Source organism: Crocodylus siamensis, chromosome 1 (assembly GCF_052110815.1).
Source record: "Crocodylus siamensis isolate JL-2025a chromosome 1, ASM5211081v1, whole genome shotgun sequence".
NCBI classification, from domain to species: Eukaryota; Metazoa; Chordata; order Crocodylia; family Crocodylidae; genus Crocodylus; species Crocodylus siamensis.
The window spans coordinates 162473545-162500310 of NC_143395.1; the positions used below are offsets into that span (position 1 = coordinate 162473545).

At 45.5% G+C, this 26766-nt stretch overlaps 1 protein-coding gene across 1 annotated transcript in view; it reads right to left on the minus strand.

The window, feature by feature from the left end:
* The window catches only part of CAPN13 (calpain 13), a 133656-nt gene that overhangs the window by 22054 nt on the left and 84836 nt on the right, over positions 1–26766 (minus strand). Inside the window, exons 12-20 of the mRNA XM_090047294.1 lie at positions 23223–23297; positions 21592–21758; positions 18848–19003; positions 16934–16947; positions 14629–14771; positions 9942–9978; positions 7621–7683; positions 5076–5133; positions 3501–3568 (exon numbers count right to left, since the gene is read on the minus strand). Of these exons, the coding sequence (XP_089903420.1) occupies positions 3501–3568; positions 5076–5133; positions 7621–7683; positions 9942–9978; positions 14629–14771; positions 16934–16947; positions 18848–19003; positions 21592–21758; positions 23223–23297 (781 nt within the window). The remainder of the gene's footprint in view (positions 1–3500; positions 3569–5075; positions 5134–7620; positions 7684–9941; positions 9979–14628; positions 14772–16933; positions 16948–18847; positions 19004–21591; positions 21759–23222; positions 23298–26766) is intronic.

A 26766-nucleotide genomic window follows, 5' to 3' on the forward strand; every position in this document is an offset into this window, starting at 1 on the left:
TGAATCCATCCTTTGTAGGCTTTCCTTTTTAGCCGTAGGAGGTCCGCTAGGTCCCTGGAGAGCCAGGGGGGCTGCTGTGCCTTCTTGCTGCCTTTCCTCCATGTTGGAATAGATTTAGCTTGTGCACTGAGGATTGCTTCCTTGAGAAGCAACCACTCTTCTTGAACTCCCATTTCCCTGGGGTCACGGTCCCTGAGGGCCTGACCAACAAGCCTCTTGACCTTGTCAAAGTGGGCTTTTCTGAAGTCAAGGACTTCTGTGTTGCTGACTGACTTGCCAGCTTTACGGCGGATGGTGAAGGTGATCAGCTCGTGGTCACTGTCACCCAGCTTCCCATCGATCACTAGGTCGCCCCCCGTAGCCAGTACCAGGTCGAGCAGTGCTTTGCCTCTTGTTGGCCCATAGACTTCTTGAGTCAGGTAGAGGTCATCCACGCACGAGAGAAAGCTTTGCGACCGCTTGGATTTTGCTGAGGGATCTTCCCACGAGATGTCCGGGTAATTGAAGTCACCCATGACAACCAAGGTCCTGGAGCAAGCGGCCTCAGTCAGTTCCCGGGTGAACTCCTGGTCAAGCTCAGGACTTTGAGTGGGAGGTCTGTAGTAGACTCCCACCGTTGTGTCCCCTGTGCCGAATTCCCCACAAATTTTTACCCAGAGTGTCTCTAGCTGTCCATGCTGGTCGCCAACATCAGCTTGCAGGGACATGTAGCTTTCCTTCACATAGAGAGCTACACCCCTGCCCCTTTTGTCAACACGATCCCTCCTGTACAGAGTATAGCCCTCTATACCCATGGTCCAGTCATGGGTAGAGTCCCACCAGGTCTCCGTTATCCCAATGACATCATAATTCTTTGCACTGAGCAGGAGGACGAGCTCCTCCTGCTTGTTGCCCAGGCTCCTGGCATTAGTGTACAGGCAGGCAAGTGTCGCCTTGGGGGCTCTTGCCTTGCCCACAGATTGTGCCAGGGCTGGGGCAGGGGTGGGCTCCCTTAAGTGCCTTGGTCTGCTGGCTTTGCAAGGGTCGCTCAGTGGGCCAGCAGGGGCAGTAGTCCCCCCATCCCCCAGTGGGCTTAGTTTAAAGCCCGGTGGAGCAGGTCAGCCAGCCTGGCTGAGAAGAGCCTCCTCCCCAGGGGAGAGAGGTGGAGGCCATCTCTTCCCAGCAGCTTGCTGCCTCTCTCGCCAAAGAGCAGGCTGTGGTCATGGAAGCCAAAGCCTTCCCGATGACACCAGCTCCGCAGTCTTTGGTTCACCGCGTGGATCCTCCTCTCCCTCCTCAGCCCATAGCCCGAGACTGGGAGGATCGACGAAAACACCACCTGAGCTCCCAGACCCCTAAGCCCCGCTCCCAACTCCCTGTAGCGCCTCATGACCTGGCTGGGGGTGCTCCAAGCCGTGTCATTGGTGCCCACGTGAATAAGGAGCATGGGGTAGCGGTCTGTGGGCTGGAGGAGCTGCGGGATCCTCTCCGCAATGTCTCGAATGCGGGCCCCCAGGAAGCAGCAGACTTCCCGGGCTAAGGGGTCGGGGTGGCAGATTGCCCCCTCAGTGCCCTGCAGGATGGAGTCTCCCACAACAAACACCTTTCATTTTGTCTTGGGGAGAGCGGGGGCAGCAGCCAGCGAAATGAGAGCGGGTGTTTGCTGCTGCCACAAAACTTAGTTAGTGTGGCTGTTCCTGTCTTTAAAAGGCCAGTAGGGTCACACTGTATATGGTTATACAGCAACTTAGTGAATGAAAAATCTGCCTTGAATAAAAATGGAATACTGGGGCAAAGAGTGGCTGTGTCATCTCCCTGCACATGCCATGAATTCACAATGACCACTTAGGCAGCGAGGGATATAGCAACAGAAAAGTCTCTCTGTGTCTCTCTCCAGACAGATACACAAAAGCTGGGGAAAAAAGAGAGGAGCTGCTGGTCATTTTTATTCATTTTCTGGCAATCTGAAATGGTCTGGCAGTGTCTCAGAGTTATTCTAAGGCCCAGAAAAAAAGGAGACAGCAAGAGAGAGAATGCACAGGGGAGAATTTATGTTTTCATCAAGGAACCTTCTTGTTCTACAAGGGCCAGCAATGTATTTCCAATGTTGTCTTGTTAACAGTAAAAAGACTGTGTGATCCATCTAAATAGAAAAGGCACACACCAAAGGAAGAATGGTGTGCCAGGCATCTTCATGTGACTCCATAGTGACACAGTGTCTCGCCTCAGACACTGGCCAGGGCTTGAGTGGCCAGCAGAAATCATAGCTTAATTGTTGTCACAATACACTTAGAGCAGTGGCTGTGAATCACCAGTTTATAGACAAGCCAAGCTTGCAGCCTTGAAGGAAAGGTGGACAGGAAGAGCGCTAGCAAGGACAGATGGGGAGTAGGGGGTAAGAGGTGCACCAGTGCAGTCACACCCCCTTCTGCTACCACTGTCGCCAAATGACCCACAGTGGCACAGGTGAAGCTTAAGACACTCCTGCCCTGCTCCAGGTGCAGGGTATATGGGGTGCCGGGTTTGGCAGGGGAGAGCAGCAGTAATGGGTGGGTTTCTTCTTCCTGTACCTGCTCTCTGCTGCTTCCCCTCCCCATGTCCCTCACTGGCTAGGAGCAGGTACCAGAAGGAGGAACGCACCTTGCGTCACTGCCACTGTTCCCTGGCTGGCACAGGCACAGGCACAGGCACAGGCACAGGCGGAGCCCCAGAGCTCCTCCTGCCCTACTCCAGACACAGGCTGCAAGGAGCAGCTGCGCAGGGAGCTGGATTTAGCTGGGGACAGTAGCAGTAGCATGCAGATTCCTCCTTTTGGGTGGGGGGGCACTCTGGGGACGGGGTTGGTTAGGCAGGGAGCAGGCACTGGAAGGAGGAATCTGAGTGCTATTGCTGCTGCCCTCAGCATCACTCCTCCCCACAGCCCCCTGCTGAAGTGATGCAGAAGCACCTCTCTGGATTCCCCAGTGCCTGGGTCAGCCAGGGAGAGTAGCAGTGGTGGCAGTGGGTGGGTCCCTAGCCTTCATGTGCCTGCTCTCTGCCTGGCTTCCTGCTATCCCAGGGGCTCTGGCCATGCCTTGCCCCCACCCCCACATGGTGTGAGGTGCAATATGCTGCTCCCTCCCCTGACCTTTAGTAAATCTTGCATCTGCCCATGAGCGCTAGCTGTGGAGTGGGCCTTGCCAAATCCAAAAGTTTTGCATGGGAGCCAATAGATGTTTTTAAAGTTGGGGGCTGGCCATGGCATATTAATCACTGACAGCTCTGAAGACAAGTGCAATATAATTATTAGTAACATATTTTGAAGTAATGAGAGAGAGGAATATGCCCCCACCCCAACCACACTATCGTCAGGGAGATGCAGAGCAAGGATGCATCGCAAACATACTGTGGGAATGTTAGTTACTGGAAATCATGGCAAATATTTACTTGCAGGTTCTCACAATGAGAGGCTCGGCTCAGCCATAACTCAAGGCCAAAATGGGCAGTGCAGGGGTAGTTTATTGCTTTTGCTGAAAGGATACATCCATCAGAGCTAAAATGCCTCTGCATGAATCAAGGCTGAATCCTTCTCCTAGGCTGGCCGTTTGATCTATATAAGAATTGATAAAACAAAAAGAGATCAGATGGCTAGACTAAGAGGGCTGCCTGAGAGCATTAAGAAAAGCAATGGTACATGATGGAGTTAACTCTTCACTTTCTGCCAGTGCTATTGCACGTGTCACTGTTAGGATGGAATGGAGAATCCATTTCAGCCCCAGGATTTGGCACAGGCTCTGAAACAGCAGGAAGAGTTGCAATTAGAATTGCAGATTCCCTGAAGGGGCTGTCTCTCTCAAATGGGCCCACAGTTTACCTGGGTTCTACACAATGCTGGCGCTCCCCTTTTCCCTCTTTACAGATGGAATCATTTCTCATTAGAAATAAAGAGCAAATAAGCTAAAGCTACAAAAAAATCTCTTTAGACCAGATGAATGAATTCTACAGCATGTTGGAGTCCTTGTGTAAATAATTGCATTGATCCCTTGTTTTGGGACTTAGTCATATACTATATCAACTGTTTAGTTGCTGGCAGGTGGAACAGTCTGGGGAATGGGTTAGGAGTAAAATAAAACAGGGATGTCAGGGCTTTGAGGCATGGTGGAGGGCCACTGGCAAAGTGATGTACGGACTGGCTAGCAGAGGTACTGCAGTCTCATAGTAAGAGGACCTCAGTATAGCTGTGTGAGGTCCAAGAGCTAAAACAGCAGGACAGGTTGCAGGTGGGTCAGGGATGGATCTGTATGGGACCCAGGGCAGGAAAAAGAGGGATACACTTGACTGTACTCTTGGTTGATTGATACTCTTGAACGGAGAGGCCGCTACAGCACTATTTAGACGCTAAGGGTTAGAACAATGGTGTAAGAGTTGACTGGGGCATAGGCAGTCAGTCTTAATGATTAGAGGTATACCAGAATGGAAAAGAAGGTCAGCGCTAGGTATCAGTCCCAGTTCCAGGATGTCAAAAGAGGGTCATGGTCAGAGCAAACAATTGAGGCCAGGAGATTCAAGGCAGTAACAAGTTTTAACTGCAGTCAGGAGTGTCATAAACAACTGCACCAAATAAGGCTGTTGCTGGGACAAGGGCATGCAACAAGTGGGAGGATTTATAGCCCTCAGGTCAGGTGTTTGTTGGTTTCCATTGGTTCCTGCTGGGGCTGAGGGCTGGCTGGGTGCCTGCTGGCCTGGGCTTCTGCCTGCTGGTTCCAAAGTTCTGGGCTCAAAACCTCAAGGATCCTGATAGGAAGGGTGGTGACACTGAGACGCTGAAGATGCAACATGTGCTCATCTCTGTGACCATTTTATGGGAATCTGGTCCGGGTAGTAAAACTATTTTGCTATGTGTTTTCCCTTTGTGTGATCGTACTTTTTCTAAAAAAACTCTTGAGCACAAAGGGAATCCCAGTGGAGAGTTTTCAGTTCTTCTGGATAAAACAGTTCTCTCAGCCAGAGCGAGCACTTGCTTAGGACCATCCAAGTTAGCATGAAGCCCTCACTCTGACAGTAGACCAAGAATAAGGAAACACAATGAACACAAAGTAGACCCCAAAGTGGTTTACCTTGCAGGAACACTTCATTGAGAAGTCTTTGCAGCTGTGAGGCATTGATCTCTGAACCCTAAGGCAGAACAAACAAGAGCCTTCATAAGCACTGGGTTTCCTTATTTCTCACCTTGACCCTGACTTCTTTTCCTCACTCTCTAGAAATCAGAAGTAACTCCATTGGTTAGCGGACTGATACAGCTGCAAATTGGGTGGACGAACTGGGCTCTCTGAACCATTTTCTTTTCTTTGTAGACCAATAATCAGCATTGCCAATGCAAGTATCTCAAAGTGCTTTCTGAATATTATTGCCACAGGGCAGAGTGGAGAAGTAACCTCCCCATGTTCATATAGATAAGGAGCTTTGGAGGGTTTAAGATCCACATCCAATCTCCTTTTGGCAGGATAACACAACTTACGTCAGGGAAGGTTGACAAAGAAACCACCTACTTTTTAGCCTGGAAACCTTGTGATTGGGGCACGTGCCCATAGCCTGGAGGACTCAGGTTCTAACTCCCAGTCCTTGCTGGACAGGTTTTTTTTTAGCTACTTCTCTGTGATACATTGTAGCTAGCAAGCCAGCCATGGGCTAGGCAGTTTCAGGAGTGCTCTCCTGTTGACAGCATGCCTACCTGTCTAAACCTGATGTTGGATTTGAACCTGTTACTTGTCCAAGGTCACAAAAGAAGTCTTTGTCTTAGCAAAGCATAGGATTCAGGCCTCCCTATCTGGTGGTTTAACCCCCACCTCACCTTGTTCCACCTAGGATTGCTCTGGGCAGTCTTTTCTATCTGACGATGTACAAGATAAGCCAAAGCAAAATTCCTCTGAATTATACACTGGGTTACCGGGAGATCAGCAACTAGGCAAAATTACAAATAACAGCTACATACAGGAGTGAATATACAGCTATGCTGACTACAGGGTAATGGCTTCTCAGGTCCCTCAGAGCCTGTTGTCATAGGAAGTACAAACTCCAGACTCCCACATGTGCTTTGGCACTGCAGAGTTGTATTCGGTTCAGATACAAACTTTCTATATTTTTGCCCCTTTCTCTGAAATAATGATTTCTTGCCAATTCAGGAGGGAGCAGGGAAGTTTTGAGTTATGACATGACATATGTTTCTACCTGGGGTTTTATCAGCATCGGTGTGGTCACCAGCTTATTCCTCTCAACTCACTTGAAACAGTCCCTCATGGATGCACTCTCTCTAACATGCTATTTGTTATGATTCAGACTGAATCATTTCTGGGATTAATTTGTCAGTGAGAAGGAATGTAGTGACATATCTGGCACCAAGGAGTTTGGGGTATCAGGCCTCCCCAGCAACCTTTACTATTGCTTAATTCATTATTTGATTGTTTGCTTGGAGATGTTGCACCACCTAAAGGTAGAGATGATTCATTCAAGTACTCAGTGCACTTTACCAGTTAACCTGTGCTCTGTACAAGTCCACTTATTCTATGCCTGGCTCAGCCACCAACTTCTTTTGTGACTCAGAGAAGAATGAAGAGGTGGTACGTAGCCACCTCTGTGTCCCTTCCCAATCCTGCAAACTCTAGGTACAGGGCAATGTTCCTGTCATGAGTTCAAGCAACATGAAGGCTGCTTTCTCCTGCTAGTAGTTTCCAGAAACTTGTATAGCAAGTAGGAATACATAAGGGCATGCTAGGCACACCCTCTTTCTTGGCCACCAGGCAGGTAAAGGCACAATGGGATCTAACAGACAGACTCATCTTAAGGTAATTGCACAATTAATCAGTTAATTGCACAATACCTGTAAGTGTAGAGGGGGCCAGAGTGACTACCTTGTCTTTATGTTGCAAGAGGATTTATTTATTCACTATTATTCTGGCATAAGCAAACTGAGATTCTGAGCCACTGTCTCCTCTTGTACATTGACCCCATAGATCTAATCTGTTCATCTGCAGACTAACATACAATCTGCCTTCCTTGTCCCCATTACACCCCAAGACCCCTCCAGTGCATTCTGTATGACTGTCTGTGTCATTTTCACCTTTATGCATTGATATAGCTATTAGCTGTGAGAGGTCTATTGTGCAAAAGCTTTTGGCAGCAATTTTTTTCCCTTGACTAAGTCAAGGAGTCCTTTATAACAGTTTATTAAACCATTAAAAGCATCTCCTGTGAACACACACAGCTTGGCTCAGAGAGAACGGGAATCAATTACTCCAACACTGACTGATGTATGCTTTCCAAATGCAGCAAATGCAAGCTGGAAACAATCCTGATCAGAGGGGGGAAATATCCAAGACTTACTGCTAATTGCTTGTTAAAAAAAAAAAAAACCCAGACAAACAATGATCCCCTAATATACCAAGCTAGCCATTCTATTCCATCTTCCACTTTTTTTTTTCCTCTGGATTTTGGCAGGCAGATCAATACTGTTTTGAGGATATCCATTTGAGGATTGATAAACCCACATTTATTTCTAAAGACATTTTTCAGTGTGGATTGATGGCAAGAACACAGCTATTTTTTTAAAATGCCACACACATATTTATTGTTTTTTTTTCTATTAAGCAGTTTTATTGAGGGTACCTGCTTAGCATATCTTAGAAAGATGTTTTCATAGTTCTTGTCTTGGTTCTGTTTGGATACATCCTGGATTAAAGCAGAACAAGCACATACAGAAATTAGTCACAACAGAGGTATGGGGAAGAACCTCGTTATTTATGTAGCTTTGTAGATACATACAGCACTTTATAGTTGGCAAGATATGTATAACAAAGGATACAGTATTGTGCCTCAAAGACCTGGCAGTTCCAAGGAAAGAAGAGATGCAGCAGTGATTAGACAAGAAGCAGCGCGCAGATGTTACTGCTATATAGAAGAGGGGTGGGGGTTCAGGAAGGATCTGGAAGAAAAGGGGGAGACCTTGGTGTCTTTTAATGGAAAGATGTTCCAAGCAGAGGTGTAACTCCCAGATTCTGCATCCTACACAGGTGGTGGCAGGGGCTGAGCTTGCTGGGACAGTGGTGGCAACTGCTATTTTTGCATGCCCTTTAAATAGGTGCCTGAGGCTGGTGCCTGGGTCACCCGCCCTTCATTATGCTAATGGTTCCAAGCACAGAGACAAAGAGGGGTCAGAAGAATCTTAGATGGATGGTCAAGAGTATGTGAAAATCAGAATGGGAATTGGGAAGCCTAGGCAGAAATACATGAAGGAGGGAGACCTGTCTGAGAGGAAGACTGCATAGGCAGCATTGAATTCATCTTTTGGGCCCAGGCTGCTAATCCTCTCCCATGCAAGTAGCTCCACTGACTTAAATAGGATGATTCACATGAGTAAGGACCATTTATATGAGTAAGGTTTGTAGAATCAGGTCCCATGTTAAGAAAAGGTGAAATATTGGTTAATGACATTTGGTGGGGAAGTTGACAGCATCTGAATGCAACTGGGTAACAGATACTTAAGTTTATGCTCTCATTAATGGGGCTTAATTGCTGACTAGATCATTAGCAAAAAGGGGCTCGAGTTTCTCTTCTCTGACACCATTCAATGTAGTGGTGGTACTCCTACTTTTCACTGCTCTTAGCAAGAGGAAAATCAGGTATGGTGTTTTTCAAACTGAAGCTCCACACAAGGCAGGAGGGGGCTGTCCAGTAGAATATGCCAGGTCTGGAAAGTCTCTGAGTCACAGAGGGCTAGTCTAGCAGGCGGACTAGAAATTGTACTGCACATGGGCAGCAATTATATGGGCCCAAATCTGATCTCACAGTAGTTATAACTGGTGTCATTTCACCAACTTTCCTAGAGAGACACTGATATAACTGAGGAATGAGAGGAATCAGGATCAGAGCAGAGCTGCATTAAAGAGTATTTGTTTCTGGCAATCCATCATCTTCTATTACATGGACTAATCCTCATGTGGAAAGTAAACATGCAGTGCTGCAGATTGGCACAGTCTTGATGACAGTGATTTCAGGTCATAGCATTCACTAAATATCAAGGACCTGGTTCTGAAGTTCTCTCTCCCATGAACTGGTCTCTTAGTCCAGGGCTGTCCAACTTCTAAGCAGCTGGGGGCTACACACCCTGTGGACCGCATTAGGGGTGCATGGGCCTCTGGGGCCACATGCTGCATGCCTCTCTTCCCCCACTGTACCATGCACCCATTACTACACCATGTGCCCAGGTGCCTTCCTTCCCCTATACTGTACTGTGCCTCTCAGGTACCCTAGGCTGCAGACTGCAGGCCCCACCAGAGGGAGAGGGAGCCCAGAGACTGCAGCTGTAGGGGCTGGGTTGGAGCCCAGAGGCCACAATTTAACCCCTCATGGGCTACATGAGGCCCATTGGACAGTCCTCCCTTAGTCTTATTAGCAAAATGGTACAAAGGAGTGCAGAATGGCTGTGCTGAGCCCAGAGCAAGGCATCAGACAAAAGAGAAAGCAAAAGCCATGGTAGTGAGTGAGAGAGAAAAGTGGGGGAAGAAAAGAGTCTTTTTAACACCTGTACCATAAAGCTGATTCATGTACCTCCACTTGTTTAAATCAGAGGCTGGCTCCCTTTCAGAGGAGAGGGGCAGCTACTTCTGACCCAGCCACTACCACAAAGTACCATCCCCTTGACAGTGGCCAGGCCACCTGCTGCTGCCTGTGCCTTGCACCATCACTGACTCCCATTCCCAATGGCAACAGTGAAGGCCACATTTGGTGGTGACGGTAAGCAGTGCCTGCCAAAGGGGGTGCAGAGAGAGCATGGAGTGCTGCAATGGGGGCAACACTTAGGAGATCAGCAGCATGGTAATGGCAGAGAAGGGAGGCATGCCAGGGCAGGCTAAGTGCTGCTGTGAGCTGGATTTCAGCCATCATAAGCTGCTAACCCCTGATCTTAATCACTTTTCACATTTTCCTACCTTTAGCAATATGGGGCTGAGCCTGGTGGTCGGGTATCTAGAAAATATCACAAGAGTCATATCAGAAAAGAGAGCATTTGAGTGCAGATCTGCAGAAGAGGGTAGTGGACACTGCCTCGGAGTCCCACTCTTCAGGTACCATGAGTGTGTCAGCAATTATGCTTGAAATAGTGAGCAACACATGGCTTTGGTTCATAACTGGACCTCATAAATCTCAATAACCAATCCAGTGCCTGGAGATCTTTATTAAAAAAGCTACTTCATTAAAAAAAATGGATTTGAACAGCAAAAACAGCCTGTGCACATGCCTTTATGTGTGGTCCAGTTTCTTGCTTTGCAAACACACTGAGGACTCACGTTTGAGGGCTGTACCTTGCAAGTGGCCCTCAGTCAAATTGGAAGAGTGTACTGCTGTAGCAGTGATCAAAATGAGCTTGATTCTCTTCTCATGCCTGTTTCACTCAGCACTAACTTCTCTGGATTTACACCAGTATCAGGAAGAAGAGAATCAAGCCCATAGTTTACTCAACCAGAGCTTTCTTCTCAAGGTTGCCTTACACTGAGCATATCTTTAGGAAATCTTCCCCTCATTTCCTTTTAGCCAGTTTAATAGTTACAAACACAAGATTAATATGCTTAATAAAAAGACTCAAGGAGCACTTGAGGACATGAAAAAGCAACAAGTTTACACAGAAGACAAATTTAAAGTCCACATAAAAATTAACCTGTTGGCCTCATTGTTACTGAGGCAAATAAAAGAGCAGCGCTCAGCACTCCAATCTTGCTTTAGCTGAAGAAGCAATATTTGCAGCATACTTTATATTTCCCTGTGTTTACTGTACTACAGCAGTTCCCTAGCTCTGAGTGTACTGGCAGTTGTAGTAGGCCTGGTCACACTCTTCATTCCCAACTGCTACCTTCACCTACACTGGGTGCAAATAATGTGATGCAATAGGGCATGTGTAGATGAAACAGGGGCCCTAAATTGAAGTGGTGAGTTTTTCAAAACAAGGGTTCAGTTTAGGGCCCTTTAAACCCCTGTGTCGCGCACACACCCGAACTTACCCGCCTCTCCAGCGGCAGGAAGGGGAGGGCTAGCTGCCAGCAGGAGGAGCAGTCCTTGGACTACGGGGGTGGGGGGTGCTTCCCTCTGTTGTAGTGGTGACCCCCCTCCACCTCCTGGTGGCACCCAGCCCCAGGCACCTGGTTCGGGCAGTCCCAGGGGGCACAGCGGGTCACAATGTACATGCAGCTGCAGAGGGAAGCACCAGGTCCCTGCACAGCTCAGACAGGCAGGCAGGCAGGCAGGCTCCAGGAAAAAAAAAAGATCAGGCTCGCTGCTTTTCTTGGGTGAAGCCTGTCTTCCTGGGCTGCTGCCAGGGTGCCTGCATGGGCTTCCTGCAGAGCCCTGGGGCTGCAGGGAGCCCAGGGCTTCACTCCACAACTGTAGGGCAGCAAATTAAAACTTTGCCAGCAGCTCACCCTCCCCTCCTCTGAGGAGTTTTAGTTTGCTGCACCCAAAGTTTTTTAAGGTGCATTACACCACCAAATTTGCTATAGCGGCTGGAATTACTGAGCAATACACCACCAACGCATGCAAACACTGACACCATTAAAGCAGTATAAAAGCATGTAACCTGCTTCAAAGTGTCATGCACACATGCCCCTTATTTTGTCTACATGCAGCCGTAAACTCTGGCATATATTGTGGGGCTACGCAGCAGGCAGTCCCTGCACTGTAGCACTCTCGTGCCCCAGCCAGCATCTACATGTGCACTGCAGTGCACTAAATAATGCCACCATAAGATAGCCCTTGTGTTGACTATGGCAGTGTTTATTAGTTTACTGCAACCCAACAGGGCTGTAAAAGTAGATGCTGAGACTTTACTGTGGAGCTAATTAGGTAATGCCACAATAAACATTTCATGCAGATGTGCACACCGAACAGTATCTTGCTACTCAGTCAGCATGTCTACATGAGATGTTTATTGCAGCGTTGCCTAACTAGTTCTGCAGTAAAATCTGAGTGTCTACACGTGCAGCCCTATTATGCCACAGTAAACTAATAAAGTCTGCCTTAGGTTAGTACTTGTAAACACAAGTTCTATCCTACAGTAGAATTCTTTAGTGCACCACAGTGTACATGTAGACACTGACGGGGCTTACTGGGGCATGAGAGCGCTTTAGTGCAGGGGCTACCAGCTGACTAGCCTTGCACCCTCTTGCCCCAGCCAGCCCCTCTGCAGCACATTGAGCCATGTTGGACCAGCCCTGGGCTGGCAGGCTGACCCCTCTGAGCCCCCTGCCCCCTCTGAGCCAGCACAATGTGCTGTGGTCCTGGGCACATGTGTTAAACATGGCTCCTGGAAGCAATAAACTCTGGCACAACACGTGCCAGCAATTACTGCATCACATTCATTGTATGTGTTGATGTGCCTAGTGACCATGTTTACACATGTGCTTAACTGCGGAGTAGACTAATTAGCTGTAGAGTAAAGCATCGCCATCTACACATGTGACAGTATTAGGCCACAGTAAACTAATTAATCCTGCAATAAGATAGTAATGTTGGGGACAGTACTATCTTGTGTTGGGGTGATTTACTGTGATTAAATTCACATGTAGACATTAACCATGGATGTAAATTGCTCCTCGTCAAGCCAGTTAGCCTAGGGCCAGACTCCTCTCTGCTGCCTAGCCACATGGCTCTGCTCTTTTAGCATGCTTATGACTCAGCCAGCCCCTCTGCCACCTGATGCTGCCAGGCAGAGCCCAGGGCTGACCCCCCCTGTGCCCTCTGCCAGCTTGGGCCTGCTCTGCTTCAGCCCAAATTGCTGCTGTCCTGGGCACATGTGTAGATGTTGTGCCCAGGAGTAGTTTACTCTGGCTCAGACTGCTCCAGAATTTATTGCTTCTGGGTACCACATTTACATGTGTGCCCAGGACCATAACATGTTGCACTGGGTTGGAGCAGCCCCAGCTGGCAGGTCTGGGGGGGTCAGTCTGCCAGTCCAGAGCTGCTCTGACCTAGCTCAACATGACAGTACTGGGTCATAAGAGTGCTCCAGCTTGTGGCTAGCTGGCTGACAGCCCCCACACTGAATACCCTCATGCCCCAGCCAGCCCTGTCAGCATCTATACATGTGTTGCAATGGAGTAAATAACTCTGCTATAGGATAGTATTTATATTTACAAGTTCTAATCTATGGCAGAGTTAATTAGTTTACTCTGTCCTAATAGCACTGCACTAATTAGGCAGCTCAGCAGTAAACATTTTGTGTAGACACACCCAGTGAGATGATTTGTGGAGTAAGACCCCCAAGCCACAAAAGGTATTTAGGTAACAAGCTCCCAAAGGTTATGTATGAGAGCTGGCTGCCAACACACCTTGGAGATTATAGGCCACAGTTAGTAACAGATGTGAGTAAGGGCATGTCTATCCCACCTCTGCAGCACTCCTGAGAGGACCACCAAATTCAGACCCTGCCCGCCCCCTTCAACTCCACATGACAAACCTAGAAATGAGACAGTGTAACTGGTCTGAGGTTACCCTCTGCAGCTACTCTTTAAGTGGGGTGGAGCCAAAGACCTGGAGAGCAGCAGAAGGGGGATGATATATGCAGAACAGGAGCATCTTGGGTGAATGTGGTTTTTAGTAGTGCTCTCAGGTGTGCCATGGCTGCAGAACAGACATGCCCTGGGACTGAGAGAATTCTTCCCCCTGAGAGAAGCTAAAACTATATTGGCCCAGACTGCAGCTCTCTAACATGCATAACCAAGCAGTTACTCATATGAATAACCCCAGTGAAGTCAGTCTAGCTCAAAGCCTTTTTTCAAAACTAATTGCTGCTGCAGGCTTGAACTTTTTGCTATCACAAGTAAGAGGAAGTGTTCATCAAACAATCTCTTAAGTGAAGTGTGGGCCATATTATGTGAGAATCCAAATACAGGGTATAGTGCAGGGTATTGTAGCAGTGCCATTATGTAGTGCATTTACAGGAAATGCATTTATGTTGGCTAGAAATAACTTTACAAGCATTGTTCCAGAATCTACAAACCTATCTTTACTGGCTGACTTTCTATCCCCCGTGGAATGCTATTGATCTGTGCAATGAATCAACCCACATAAATTGCACTACAGAATCAGGTACTTCAGTTGTAAGCACCACGCCATCTTTTAATGCCTCTGCAGAACACTAGCACAACGGGGCACTTATCTTGATAGGGACCTATCAGCATTATTGCAATGGAATTATTTAAGAACAACAGCACCTAACACAAGGTATGAGTCCTTTTTTCTTGGAACAGAAGTTTACTACCAGCTGGAGGGGCATCTCAGGTACAGAGAATGTAATGCGATGCTCAAAATGATGCTTAATGAATGCTTAGGCTTTCCTGGAAAGCATGGGCATGTGTGCTGGAAATGTGATCATTGACTTGATAACCCTAGATGGAGCATTGTTGTGTTCTGTGACTGCAGTCCTGCACAAAGATCTGCCTAGCCTACATGCCTACCAGTGTTACCAACACCATCCTTGCCACTAAAACTGATCTTTGCATTATTTTTCCACAAAACCAATAAAAACAAAACTTTGCATTACTTAACTGTAGAAACAGTCCTAACAAGCATTCTAGCTCTGCACACCGTAAACGCGGCTTATATAAGTGGCACTTACAACAATCTTACTTGCTGTAATATTGACTCCGCAGGAAGATTCGTAGGAGGAATTCAGACTCTTGGCCTTCTTCTGACGTAGCTGGAATAATTACATAGGTGCCTTGGCTCAAGGTAAAGTAACTGGTGACGTCTCGGTCTGTGGTGAAATGTTTCTTCCAAGGTATAAATTTATATTGAGAGAAAAATGCAGCTGGCAATCGATCCAGCAGGCCCTGAAACTGAAGGAAATTGTTGCCAGTGGCAATTTTGTACTCTTACAGCACCTCTCAACCACACTGATCCAAAATAGCTTTACAAATTCCAGGTTGTGTAAATGGGAATCACCCCACTTACCCCCAAATGTGCACATTTCTGGTGTGGAACAGCAGTTAAGAGCACCCAGCAGCACTACGCAAGAGTGTAGAAAGTGAAAAAGGACTAGAGGGGTGAGGGGGGATTTTAGATGGGCAAAGCATGGTTAACCAATCTGGAATTTGTCCAGGGCACTGAGGCAAATAACCTTATTCTTGCAAAAGCTTCCCTGGGACATATCATGGCCATGAGTGGTTTGAACCCTGGTTAAATATTTCATCCGGCCAAGAATGTCTCCTAGCAGCAGAGCAGCGACTTTACATTGTTTTTTTAAAGGAAATAACATACCTTGATATTTCTTCTGTTATTCCAATATTTTTGTCAAGAGGAAACAAATATAATGTAACAGCTATTACTATGATGGCATGTAAAGATAGCATAATAAAAAAGCCCTTACTAAACACATTCCCCCCAAATACATCAGAGTGTATAAATTCCATTTAGAATGGTTATACAGCGTGACACAGTTATTTATGAGCCATGTCGTCAGGAGAAAATATTATAAGCCTTCTGTCTGGGGGAGAAAAAAGACTGCTATTGGGAACAGGGGAGATATTTGGACTTCAAGGTATTGCAGGCCAGATGCTCAGCTGGTATAAGTGGGTGTTGTTCCATTGAAATGAATGGTGCAATCCTCATTTACACCATCTGAGCCTTACTCTGAACTCCTTCCATTGACAACGCAGAAGTAACTCCTGTATATCCCAAATGAGTAAAGCTAGTGCAAGATCAGAATCAGGCCAGCTATGTTTAGCCAGCTATTGCACAACATTAAACCTCCCTTCCAGCCATGCATTAGTGCTCCATGTCTCATAGCCCTAGGAAACCCTTTAATAAATACAGACATATCCATTTTGTTGTGCACCCTGTGCTGTACAGTGCTGCTTTCTCATCCTGCCAACACTTACTATCTAGTCTGCTTCCAAGTGGTGATTTGATGGGTCTCAAAATGTACTGAAAAATGAATAATGAGAGCATGTTGTTTTGCAGGGGGGAGTGAGAGGTGGGTGAATTTTAGCATGTGCCAGTCAGGCCCAGTGAAAGGAGAAGCTGCATAAGCAACTGGCCTTCTTTACATGGGAAAGTTCCTTCTGTATAATTTAAGGTATGAATTTAAACCAACAATAAGAGTGACACGCCCCAGTGTGGACATTCTTATAGTATAGAATGATATGGCTGGTAAAATTACATAATTCAACTGTCCCTGTCCCTCAGTAATAAATGCCATCAACTTCTCTCTTCAGGTCTTAAGCTTCCCATTAAAAGGGTCTTGCATTGCATAAAATTCTGAGGCCCCGCTTGAGCTAGACATTTCATCAGATGTGGGCCATAGGCAAATATTTCCTGATGATGATACCATGACTACCAAACTCATTCCATTTGTGATCCCAGTCAAATATATACACAGAGCTCTATGGTGAAATGGTGACTTGGAGCATAGAATAATACACTACTTGGCTTCCTGATTTCAGGTTAATTCAACTGCTACATCAGACATGCAGATTCAGATCCTTAGCTGGTGTGAAATGGTATAGCTATGTTGAAGATGGTAAGGCTGTATTAAATCCCACCAGTTCAGGACATGGCCCTTTTGGCAAGAACACTCAAAAAGTTTGCATCACCTTGTGTGTGTTTGGTATCTTCAGACTTAGAAGACCAGGATGCATAAGAGTCCTAAGTATCAGGTTTGAGATAATTATGGCTTCCTTAAAAAACAGGAATCCACATCTTGGTAAGATTAATTGAGCCCTTTGCACATCACCAGCAGATAAATTAGGCACTCCTCTGTTTAAAATATTCAGAAACAACTCCATTGGAGTCTACACAAGTTATACAAGTTTATCATGGACTCAGGTCCATTGTTTATTGATCTTTCAGACAAACCCTCAAAAGGCAAGGCTTTGGTCTACACCATTTGGATATCTGGCACTTCTTGAAAGATCAGAGGTTTACACGGGTGAACTTGGCCAACCTTATCTGTCTGCACTCCTGTTCTCTGTGTTTGTTAACTGCTTCCCACACCAGAGATGGCTGCATTTCAGTGATATCTGTATGTTTCTATACGCCATGCGTCACAACTGATACAGTTTTACTGCATTAAAGTTTGGATTTGTGACATATCAGGCAAGGAGATATACTGGTAATGCACCAAGGGGAAGAAAACTTCAAGAAAATAAAGGCAAAATATTAGTTAAAGTATTGCAGTAAACTTAAAGAAATCAATACAGCCAAAATCAATGTTAATGTTCACACTTTCTGCGATTGCTCTTCAGTTCTGAAGAATATTGTTTATAAATATATGGATACGAGAAGGCAGTACTTATATATATATGCTGTCCACACATACATATAATTATTGGAATTGATCATATTTTTCCAGGTTTTTAATGACAACACAGACTGAAAATTCAATTTTGAATGAGTTTGCCCCTCCCGCTGCCTCCAGCTCTGGAAATTATTGAACATTTAAAACGAAAAGATGAAAATAAAGTGAACATACCTGGGGTTCAACCTGAGGAGATAAAAATACATGTTTTCAATAAGACCAAGCAAATCTAAAGACCTGCCCTCTATTCCAAAACTCTTGATTAGACAAAAAAACGCTTTTTATTATGATCTAGTATGGAAGTTGTCAGTTTGGGTCCCCTCCCCCTTTATATCACTCACACACCAAATGCCTGCTCCCAGAATACATACAGAAAAACTTCACAGAAAGGAAAGGCAATTCACCAAGGGTCAGACTGTGCTGCTGTTACTCGCAATGAGGACTACTCTAATACCTTAGTACCTAATACATGTTGGAGGTGGTTTAATTTACCATGATAATTGGAAATCTACCATGATAAAACCAGGTCAACATGTATCTGCAGACGTGACCAAGCTACCGAAATGGCAATTTTTGCCATTGTTTCATGAGGTGCATCTAGGTAATGCATTATGTGGACAAGGGCCCTTCCTTCCCATGATTTCAATACAGCTGCTTATAGAGATACTATTCAGTGCAACTATGGGCTTCATAATCCAGTCCTAACAAGTGCCATTTCTACTATTTGGACAAAATGGGTCATTAGCTCAGAGGGCAGTGAAATGCCCAAAGCTTGATGAATCTTGAGGGACTCCTAGTCAAGAGATATAGTCAGAGATTTCCCTTTTCACCTACAGCAGCAGCAGCAGTAACTCTTAAGGTACTGCCCTTATAACATCCTTCAGGACTAATAACTACACAATATGAAGTATTGTGGGCAAGGATTAGGAGTTCCACTGACTGGATGCTCTTTATATTACCTTTTACTCCTCACCAGAGATCACTGCTGCTGATTTTTAATGGGCTATAAAATCTGGGACAAGCATTGCTCTATTTTTTCATGAGTAACCGGTAGATTTATGACATCATTTACTCTCCTGAACCTCAGAGTTTGGGTTTGAGTGAAACCTCCCTCGAATTCAAGAATGCTCATATGTGATGTTTGATTCAGCCCAGTCTCGATGTCATTTATTCTTCCAGTTTTAAACACCCCTGTGGCCAGTGGCAAGTCCACTTACAATCCACCAGCTGCAATATCCACAATATATGTGACAATGCCTTGACAATCACAACATTCAATGCTGAAGGACTGCAAATCACCCTTGTCTGTTTTAGACAGGAGGCTCCCACTGAAAGTGAGCCCACGTGTGTCTGCCACATCTTCCTCTTCCCATAGGCACTCTAACATGCACCAGGTCAGATTCTACACTGAAGTAAAATGGCTGCTTCTAGCTCAAGTTACCAGCCATTTCCCATATGCACTGGAGGACATATTTCAGCTTCTAATATCTATATAGAGGCAAAACCAAACCACACCTAAAATCCAGACTTGCTGCCCATAATGGCTGGTACTGCTTACCTGGAAGATGAAAAAGCCAATGGCCAGTTTTGGTGTATCTTGTGCATTGTTGGGAGGTTTCTGCATCAGTGACACCACAACATTATTCTTTTTCTGATCAGCATCCACCACCTTGATGAAGTACTGAGGATTCCTTGAAAATGCTTCTGCTGAGAAATGATTCGTTTAATTAGTAGTAGTACACTAGTGCCCACTGGTCTGAACCAAGATGAGGACCTGACTGGTGGATGTTGGGCATACTCATGGTAAGAGAAAATCCTTGCTCCAAGGAGCTTACAATCTAAACAGACAAGACAAACCAACTGTGTGAAAAAGAAAGGACCATCTCCAGCTCGGGGAGGGGGAGCTAAGGCACAGAGTTAACTGAGTAGCTGAGCAATGACTACACAGAAAAGCTATGATGAAGTCAAACACTTATCCCAGATCTGCGTCCCAGTCCAGCACCAAGGCTAGCTTTCCTCAAGACATCAAGGGCAGACAGAGATGCAATGAGGTGAATTGGATTTTGGCTTAGATTTCATAGCTGCACAGCCATGGAAAGAAGAGCTCAAATAAATTCTACTCATCTTCCAGGTAATTGTTCACCATGAAAAAAATGTAAGGTGGCAGGAGCAACAACTGGCTTCTAAAACATAAAGGCCTTTGCAGGCCTGTAAAGCAATGGATGTAAGAAGCACAGTTGATAAGTAATGCCAGTCTTAAAAGAACTGCACTGAAATATCCACATGGTCACGTGGGGCTGAGCAGACAGCTTCCCCTTCAACTTGTCTATTCTTTAAATATTAAAAGATCACAGGGGCAAAGCTATATTGGGTTGGTATTTGGAGATGATGGTTTATTCACACTTTGCTCAAGGGCACATTCAGTCATGGGCTAGATTAAAGGGTCGATGGAAAAATGTACTTTCATGGACAGGGGCTTCCTTCCATAAGTTGTTCATAGAGTACTACGAGCTTTCCAAACAGAACAAGCACTGATGCCTCCCTGTATTCTTAACCCTGCCCTGCACACGAGTTCAGACATGCTTATGATATTTTTGCTGTTAGAAAATTGTAGTCAGTGACAGGAGGAGACTGAAACCCATCTTTTTCTAAGTAAGGGATCAATGTTGAAGGTAGAAGCAGCCCTTTATTGATCACAAGTCACTCTCTTAGATTAAAATAACAAAAGCCAATAGTGATATAGCAACAACAATAGCAAATCGGAGCTCCCCACAACTGAGCACTCAGAGCAGAGATTGCAACACTGAGGTTGACTGGGTACCAAACACAGATACCCTTCCTTTCCTCACCTCCAGAACTGCTTTGGGATTCTAACCAATTCATCTTATATGTATATATCTTCTGTACAATTCTTTGCTCTGCGGAATAGTCTGGATATCTTGCCAGATTGGATTCTCTGAGACTTCCAGTAACTCCTTGTTCAGCCAGGTGAGAATAACAGACAAGTGAGTTTTGATTTAAGAGTCCCGGATTTCTTAAGTCATGACTCATTAGTTGACTCAGAGGTGGGGGCTGCCTCTTCACTCCTGTCTGTTTTGCTGAGAGCTAGCTTTCGTGGTAGAAGATATCAAGCATTAACCATTTTTCATCACTATTCTTGCAATGTGGTCCTCAGAAGCTTTTGCTGTTTGTGTGTGTGTTTTGGTTGGAGGAACAGAAGAAAATGGGGACAGGTTTGGAGATAGGATTAAGTTATTTATTACCAGGGATCTGGGTTTCCCATTCACCATGGAAAAACATGGTAAAACCCAGATTTTCTCATTTTAAGGAGAAAAAAACCAGATGTTGTCCTTTAAAGAAGAAAAATGTGGGAAACGAGCCCTGTGCTATCCTGGCAAAGCACCCGCTGCTCATCTGGCAGCAGCAGGGACAGTGGCATGGAGTTGTGCTCCTCACTGTTGCCAGGTGAGCAGGGGGTGTCTTACCAGGGCAGTGTGGAGCTCCCAGCAGTGGCATCAAGCTTCTCTTTCCAGCCCTGCTCTGTCCTGCCACACTGAGTCCCACCTGCTGTACTGTGGAGGCCCCCAGGGGAAGGCAGCTGGGTGAGGAGCCGGAGCCTGCAGCAGGTAGCCTGCACCCACCCTGCACACAACAGCCTCTGTTCAAGCTGTACTGCATGTTGGGGAGGAGGAATCAGGCTGCACTCCACTGCAGCGCTCACCTCTTGTGGGTGGCAGCCAGGGCTCAGGCGCTGATGCGGTGGGGACAGGGGTCTGAGGACCTGGGTCCCTGGCCCTGTAGCCCTGGCAGCTGGGGGCCCTCTCCAGCAGGGCTTAAGTGGGGTGGGGGCAAGAAGTGTGGGTGTGGAGGGGCACCAGCCAAGCCAAGGGGCTGTGGGTGGGGGGTGAGGGGCAATGGCATGGGCAGGGCATCAGCATATCAGGGCTGCTCAGAGTCACAAAGCACCTGGTGTGGTGGGGGGACAGCCACAACTGGACCTGTGTCCTTATGAGCAAAGGGAGCAGAGGAAGCTTTGATTTTCCATGATAAAAAACCCAAAAACTAATGCCAAAATTTATAGGTATTTAGCACTTATTTTATTATAGTGATTGAGGCACTGGCAGGCTTCCAAATTGCTTTAAAATTGTAAATATATCAATAAAACATTGTGTTCAACTGATACCTATACAGAGAGTGGAGTTTCATTTCAATTACAGAAAAACAGGAGTTTTGGGGTTTATAATTAGAGAATTTGCTATTTTTAAAGAGAGAAAACCAGGATGCCTGTTTATTACCATTCTGAGGCTTGCTTCCACCTGCGGTGCGTCCTCGAACCCACTGATTTGCATATGTATCCACGAACCATGCTGTATTGTGCTGATCCCCAAAGTCCAGAAATGTTGGCGTACTATTGCAAACACACACCTTGGAAAATTGGTTTCTAAAATCTTGACATGACATCCTGAAAAAAAGTTTTACATTCCAGTATCATACATCAGCTGGTTATCAGTGTTCACACTCACTGTGCTCGTAAGTGAATATGTAACCAGGGCTGAAATGTCATGCCACAGGCTCCAGTTGAGCTTGGTGACACCTTGTGAAATGGGTTGATCGCTATGTTCTAGTATCTAAAGCCGAGAGGCTCCAATTGAACTCACATGATGTAAACATATGTTTAAAGTCAAGAAGGGCTATGAGTATGGATCTAGTTATAAAAATCAGGTTTGCATTGACGAGGAAAAAAAAAGTAGGGGTTGTAAAGCAGTTTGTCTGCAGAAAGGAGAATGTGAGACATTTTTATAGGTTCCATGAGCTCCTGTCAATACACTACATTTCAGGTCATATCCACACTGCAGTCTCTAGTTCTCCAGCACAGGCCTTTCCACATTGTACTTCTCAGTACCCATCTAGTCCACATCTCTATTGCATGCCACACTGCAAATCTGAAAACTTTCCCTAGCACCAGCCCATGGTCATCCTACTTCCTGGCCATGCTGTGAGTCTGACCATGCCAGTCAGCATGAAGGAGACTTCCTGGTGGCTAAAAGGTTTTATACATAAGGATAAGTTGGGCCAAAATTATTCCCCAAACTGACATATACATAAGAGTTAGGAGCTCACCTGGACTAACCAGGAAGACCCCAAGCCCTGATGGCTGGGCTGCTGCCTACCCAGATTCTCTATTACTCTCACTGAGAGTTTACATATATTGTCTAATAAGTCAACATCTTGTGGGGGCCGACACGATCCAATGGTTAAACAATGGACAGGAGGTCAGGGAAGTAGTTTCAACTCCCAAATCTGCCACTGACATCCTTGATGATGTTGGATGAACACTTTGGGCACATCCACATTTGTGCAGATGTTTAGTTCTCTGGGAACAACTAGCAGCGGCACACTTGTGCTACTGATACTTGTCCTTGGGGAATGCCTGTGCCACACAGCCTCTGGTGCATGGCAACTTACCCTGGGTGGGGTAGGGGAGGCTGGGACCAGCACTGGCCCGAACAGTCTTACCTGAAGTCCTGGGGCCCTCCCAGGGCTGCAGCAATGGTGAGCTTGCTGCATGGACCCTGGTCGGGAGCCCCGCCCCCCCCCACACACACACACATGCTGCTCCCTTGCAGTGTGGGGAGCAACTGAACGGGCAGTATGTGGTGCCACAGACGTATCTATGACACCACGCGCCATGAGGCCACGCTCATCTGAACATGGCTTTTATGCCAATATTCACCAGTTCTCCTCTCATACTTTGTTCATTAAATACAGTGCTTACCCCAATGACTAATCCAAAGATGAATTGGTAAAATGTCTAGCATAGCAAGACTGAAAGCAGAGGAAGTGAATATGCTCCTTTCGTGTCCCACCATGGTTCTAAAAGAAACAATAGAAACCCCAGAAGACAAAACCATTAATGGGAAAATACCAAAACTCCCCATCGTCCTTCTCTTCACAGAGAGCTCTCCTTTGCTCAGTTGGAACTTGATTCCAGTTGGCAGAACTGGGAAAGGGAACAGAACAGTAAGCTACAATGAAAGATATGTAATGCTTTTCATGCATTTTCATATTGACGACTATTTCTCCACCTGTCCATACCCAAAGCATCTTCCCATCTACTGAGGGACCTCCCCCTATTTAGCATACATGATAATGACACAAACAATCCATGATTAACACCCTTTAATAACTTACCTTTTTACACATGTAAATATAGGCCGAGGAGGCAGAAAAGTTGCATAAAGTCACCTTTCTGGCCTCAACACCGTGATGAGTTCAGAACAACTAGTTTCTAGGATCTGGCCTAAAAGAACACACCCCAAGAGCTGTAATGAGAACTTGCATTGCTATACTCTGCCCGGTCCCCAGACACTATGGTATGGGAGTTTCTCCTTTGAGTCAACACAGGAATGGTGAGTTTTCAATCCATTCCCGACCTTTAAAAAAATTAAGAAAAGACATTTTTATCCAATCTTTTCTTTCACTTTTAACAGATTTTTGTTGAAAAACACAAAAATGATGAATTGTTGGACATATGATGGCCTAAAAGTATAGGGATATTTTTGACAAATATATGTACACCTCATTTCTGTTATATCTATATAGATATATAGATATATCTCTATAAATAAAATTAAGCCATTTCTGTAATATATGTCTGTGTGTATATTACAGAAATGTGGTATATATATTTAAAAAAACATTGTTTTCAGGCCATCCTACATCCAACTGTATTATACACACACATACACAGAAATAAGGGTTTTTTGGTGCCACTTTGTTGAAAAGGTATATTGTTGAAAAAGCAATTTTACATTAAAAAAGCATTTGACTGACTTTACTTCCACTTGCAAGGCTGCCTTTTTCCCTCAACCATGACAGGGGCAGAATTAGTTACAGAGAATTGGAGGGTGTTCCTGCATCTCAGGCCTACCTGGCTGTTGGCCCATCTATTTAAACTCATCATTGAGCTAATGTGGACAGCTGTCCACTGGGAACTGAACTGGAACCACCACTTTGTTTTTCACAGGCTAGGCAACAGCACTGCAATGATGTGCAGCAAAGACATCTGAATAGCCACCTAGAAGTGGAAAGTTCTGTGTCCCATTTTCCACCTTCCTGAACATACACCTTAATATCTGAATGTTTAGTGAGCTACTGAGGCTTAACATTTTTAATGCTGATATTATCTCTCGGTGCTCTTGCCATGCAGAGAGCACATTAGCCAGTCGGTTGTGTTATTTCCAAACAGCAGTTTTATAATTAAGTGATAATTGTATTTTCTGCAGAGCGTAAGATAAATAAACAGAGCATGAATCAATAATTTATTGATTTATGCAGTTTACCTGTAAGCGTGCTCCAGTGAAATTTCAATTATAGCTAGGATTATAGTTCACCCTTCCAAAATGTGGGAAATGCTGTCATGAGTAGATAGCTATTATCCCGGCCTCAAACATATCTGCATCACACATTACATTCCCACCAGCCCATCCAGACATTAAGTACTAGGCTTATTTTCTCAGCAGAGAAGTTATTAGCGTTGTTAGCACCAGAGGGGAGCAGAACTGTTGTTATTAAATCACAGTATTATAGTGGCACCTGTACATCTCTTTACTCAGAAAACACCAGCTTCAGACAGAAACAGAAATCACAAGAGCTAGATTCAGCTAGGTCTCAGTACAGATAGTTTTCAATAGCTCAACAAAGCCATGGGATTTTCCTTAGATCATTTTTACTCTCAGAAGGGAGGATGGATCTTGCAAAACCTAGAAACTCCTTGAGATCTGTGCAGGACCCAGAAGATCCATTCAAGACTACGGTTGTACAACTGGAAGCTCTATGCTTTTACATTGCCTCTGGGGCCCATCCTCATTCCTCCCATTCAATTACATAAAAACCTGTCCCACTGGCTAGCTATTGATGGATGACCAATGGATTTGTGCCCTCATTGATGGCCCTCTTGCTAGCTCTTCCCCCTTCAAGATTCAACATTGCAGAGACAGCACCCACTGTAATATTGCAGCAGGAGAAATCTACATAGACACCCTTGGTCAGCAGCACAGAAATTGATCCTATACAGGATGGAAGTGGAATATTAAATATCAGATAAAGAACATGTTCAGAGCCTACTTCAGATGGAGACAGTAGATAACCAGACTTGTGGTTATCCACAATAAAAGTTGTTTGCTAGAGACAAAGGGATGGCTGAACTAGACCTGTAGCAAAACCCCCAGTTTTTCTTTTTTTTATTTATTTTAAAATGCATTCCCTCCCCTTCCCCAACCATTTCTGACTTTTTCTCTCCCTCTCTATTCCCTATAGATAAGTATAAGTGAGCTAAGGCATAGGATTAGCTTCAGCATTTTATTTTGGTAGCAAGTTGTATTTGTTTTGTTTTTCTCCTTCTTTATATTGTATAATTATTATGTTTATATTGATTTTTACTGTTCTATATTACTGTTTTACTGGTACTATATGATTTAGGCCTACATTTGTAAGTTAGCATAAGTCATGTCAAGTTTCCATTTTGCTTGTCAAGTCTCCATCCTGTCCCCAGGCTCGGTTGTGTAACCCATGACTCACACCTAACCCTCCTATGTAACTTGGTTCCTGAATGACTGGGGATGAATAAGCGTGCTTGAGAGACAATGGCAGTAGGTTTAAAAATAGCTCCCTCTGAATGACCAAACCATCAACACCAATACCTGGACCAATGGCCCAGCCCTTGGAACCACCCTCAACATTCAAGAAACAAAAGATGAGGCAACCCACCATTGTGCCAGGCTGCACATGCTCAGTAAGAACACCTGGAGCCCTCTGGGACAGGACTGACATTGCCTGGACAAGCCTTCCCCATAGGAGATCAGAGGTAGTCTGCCCCATAAAAGGGGTAGTGAAGACTGATTCCTTGGGATGCCGTCTCCATCTGGACCAGCACCATGCCACACCACCTATCCACCCAGAGGCCTTGCCAGCGACCCCACTCTGGACAACGCCTACTGGACAAAGAGCCCTTTCCAGCCTAGATAGGTAGCTATCACCCCCACATCCTCTCAACCAAGGACTTGGACTCTGCTTCTCTTCCCTACCTGGACTCCAACCCTTCCACTGAGTCTCGTTTTCCTGCTGCCATTATGAGTGTGTGTGTGAGTGTAAGTGTGTGAACCAATAACTTCATGGGACTGTGTAATGTGTTGTCTGTTTAATAAAACTGTTATTTGGACCCTGTAACAGGGAACTCTAACCTTGTCACCAGAAAGCAGGTCCCCCCTTCAAGGCCAGAACTTTCTGGGCATGGAGTGCTGGTGAGGAAGGGGTTAAATGCTGAACCTGGCTGGCTAGTCAGCTGACCGGAAGGGGAAGGACTATAAAAACCCTGGGCAGAATAGCAGTAAGGGGGATAGTAGCTGAAGGGGAAGGAGTGCTTCTGAGAGCTCCATAGAGAAGCTGGGTGAGCAGTCCAAAGGCCAGAA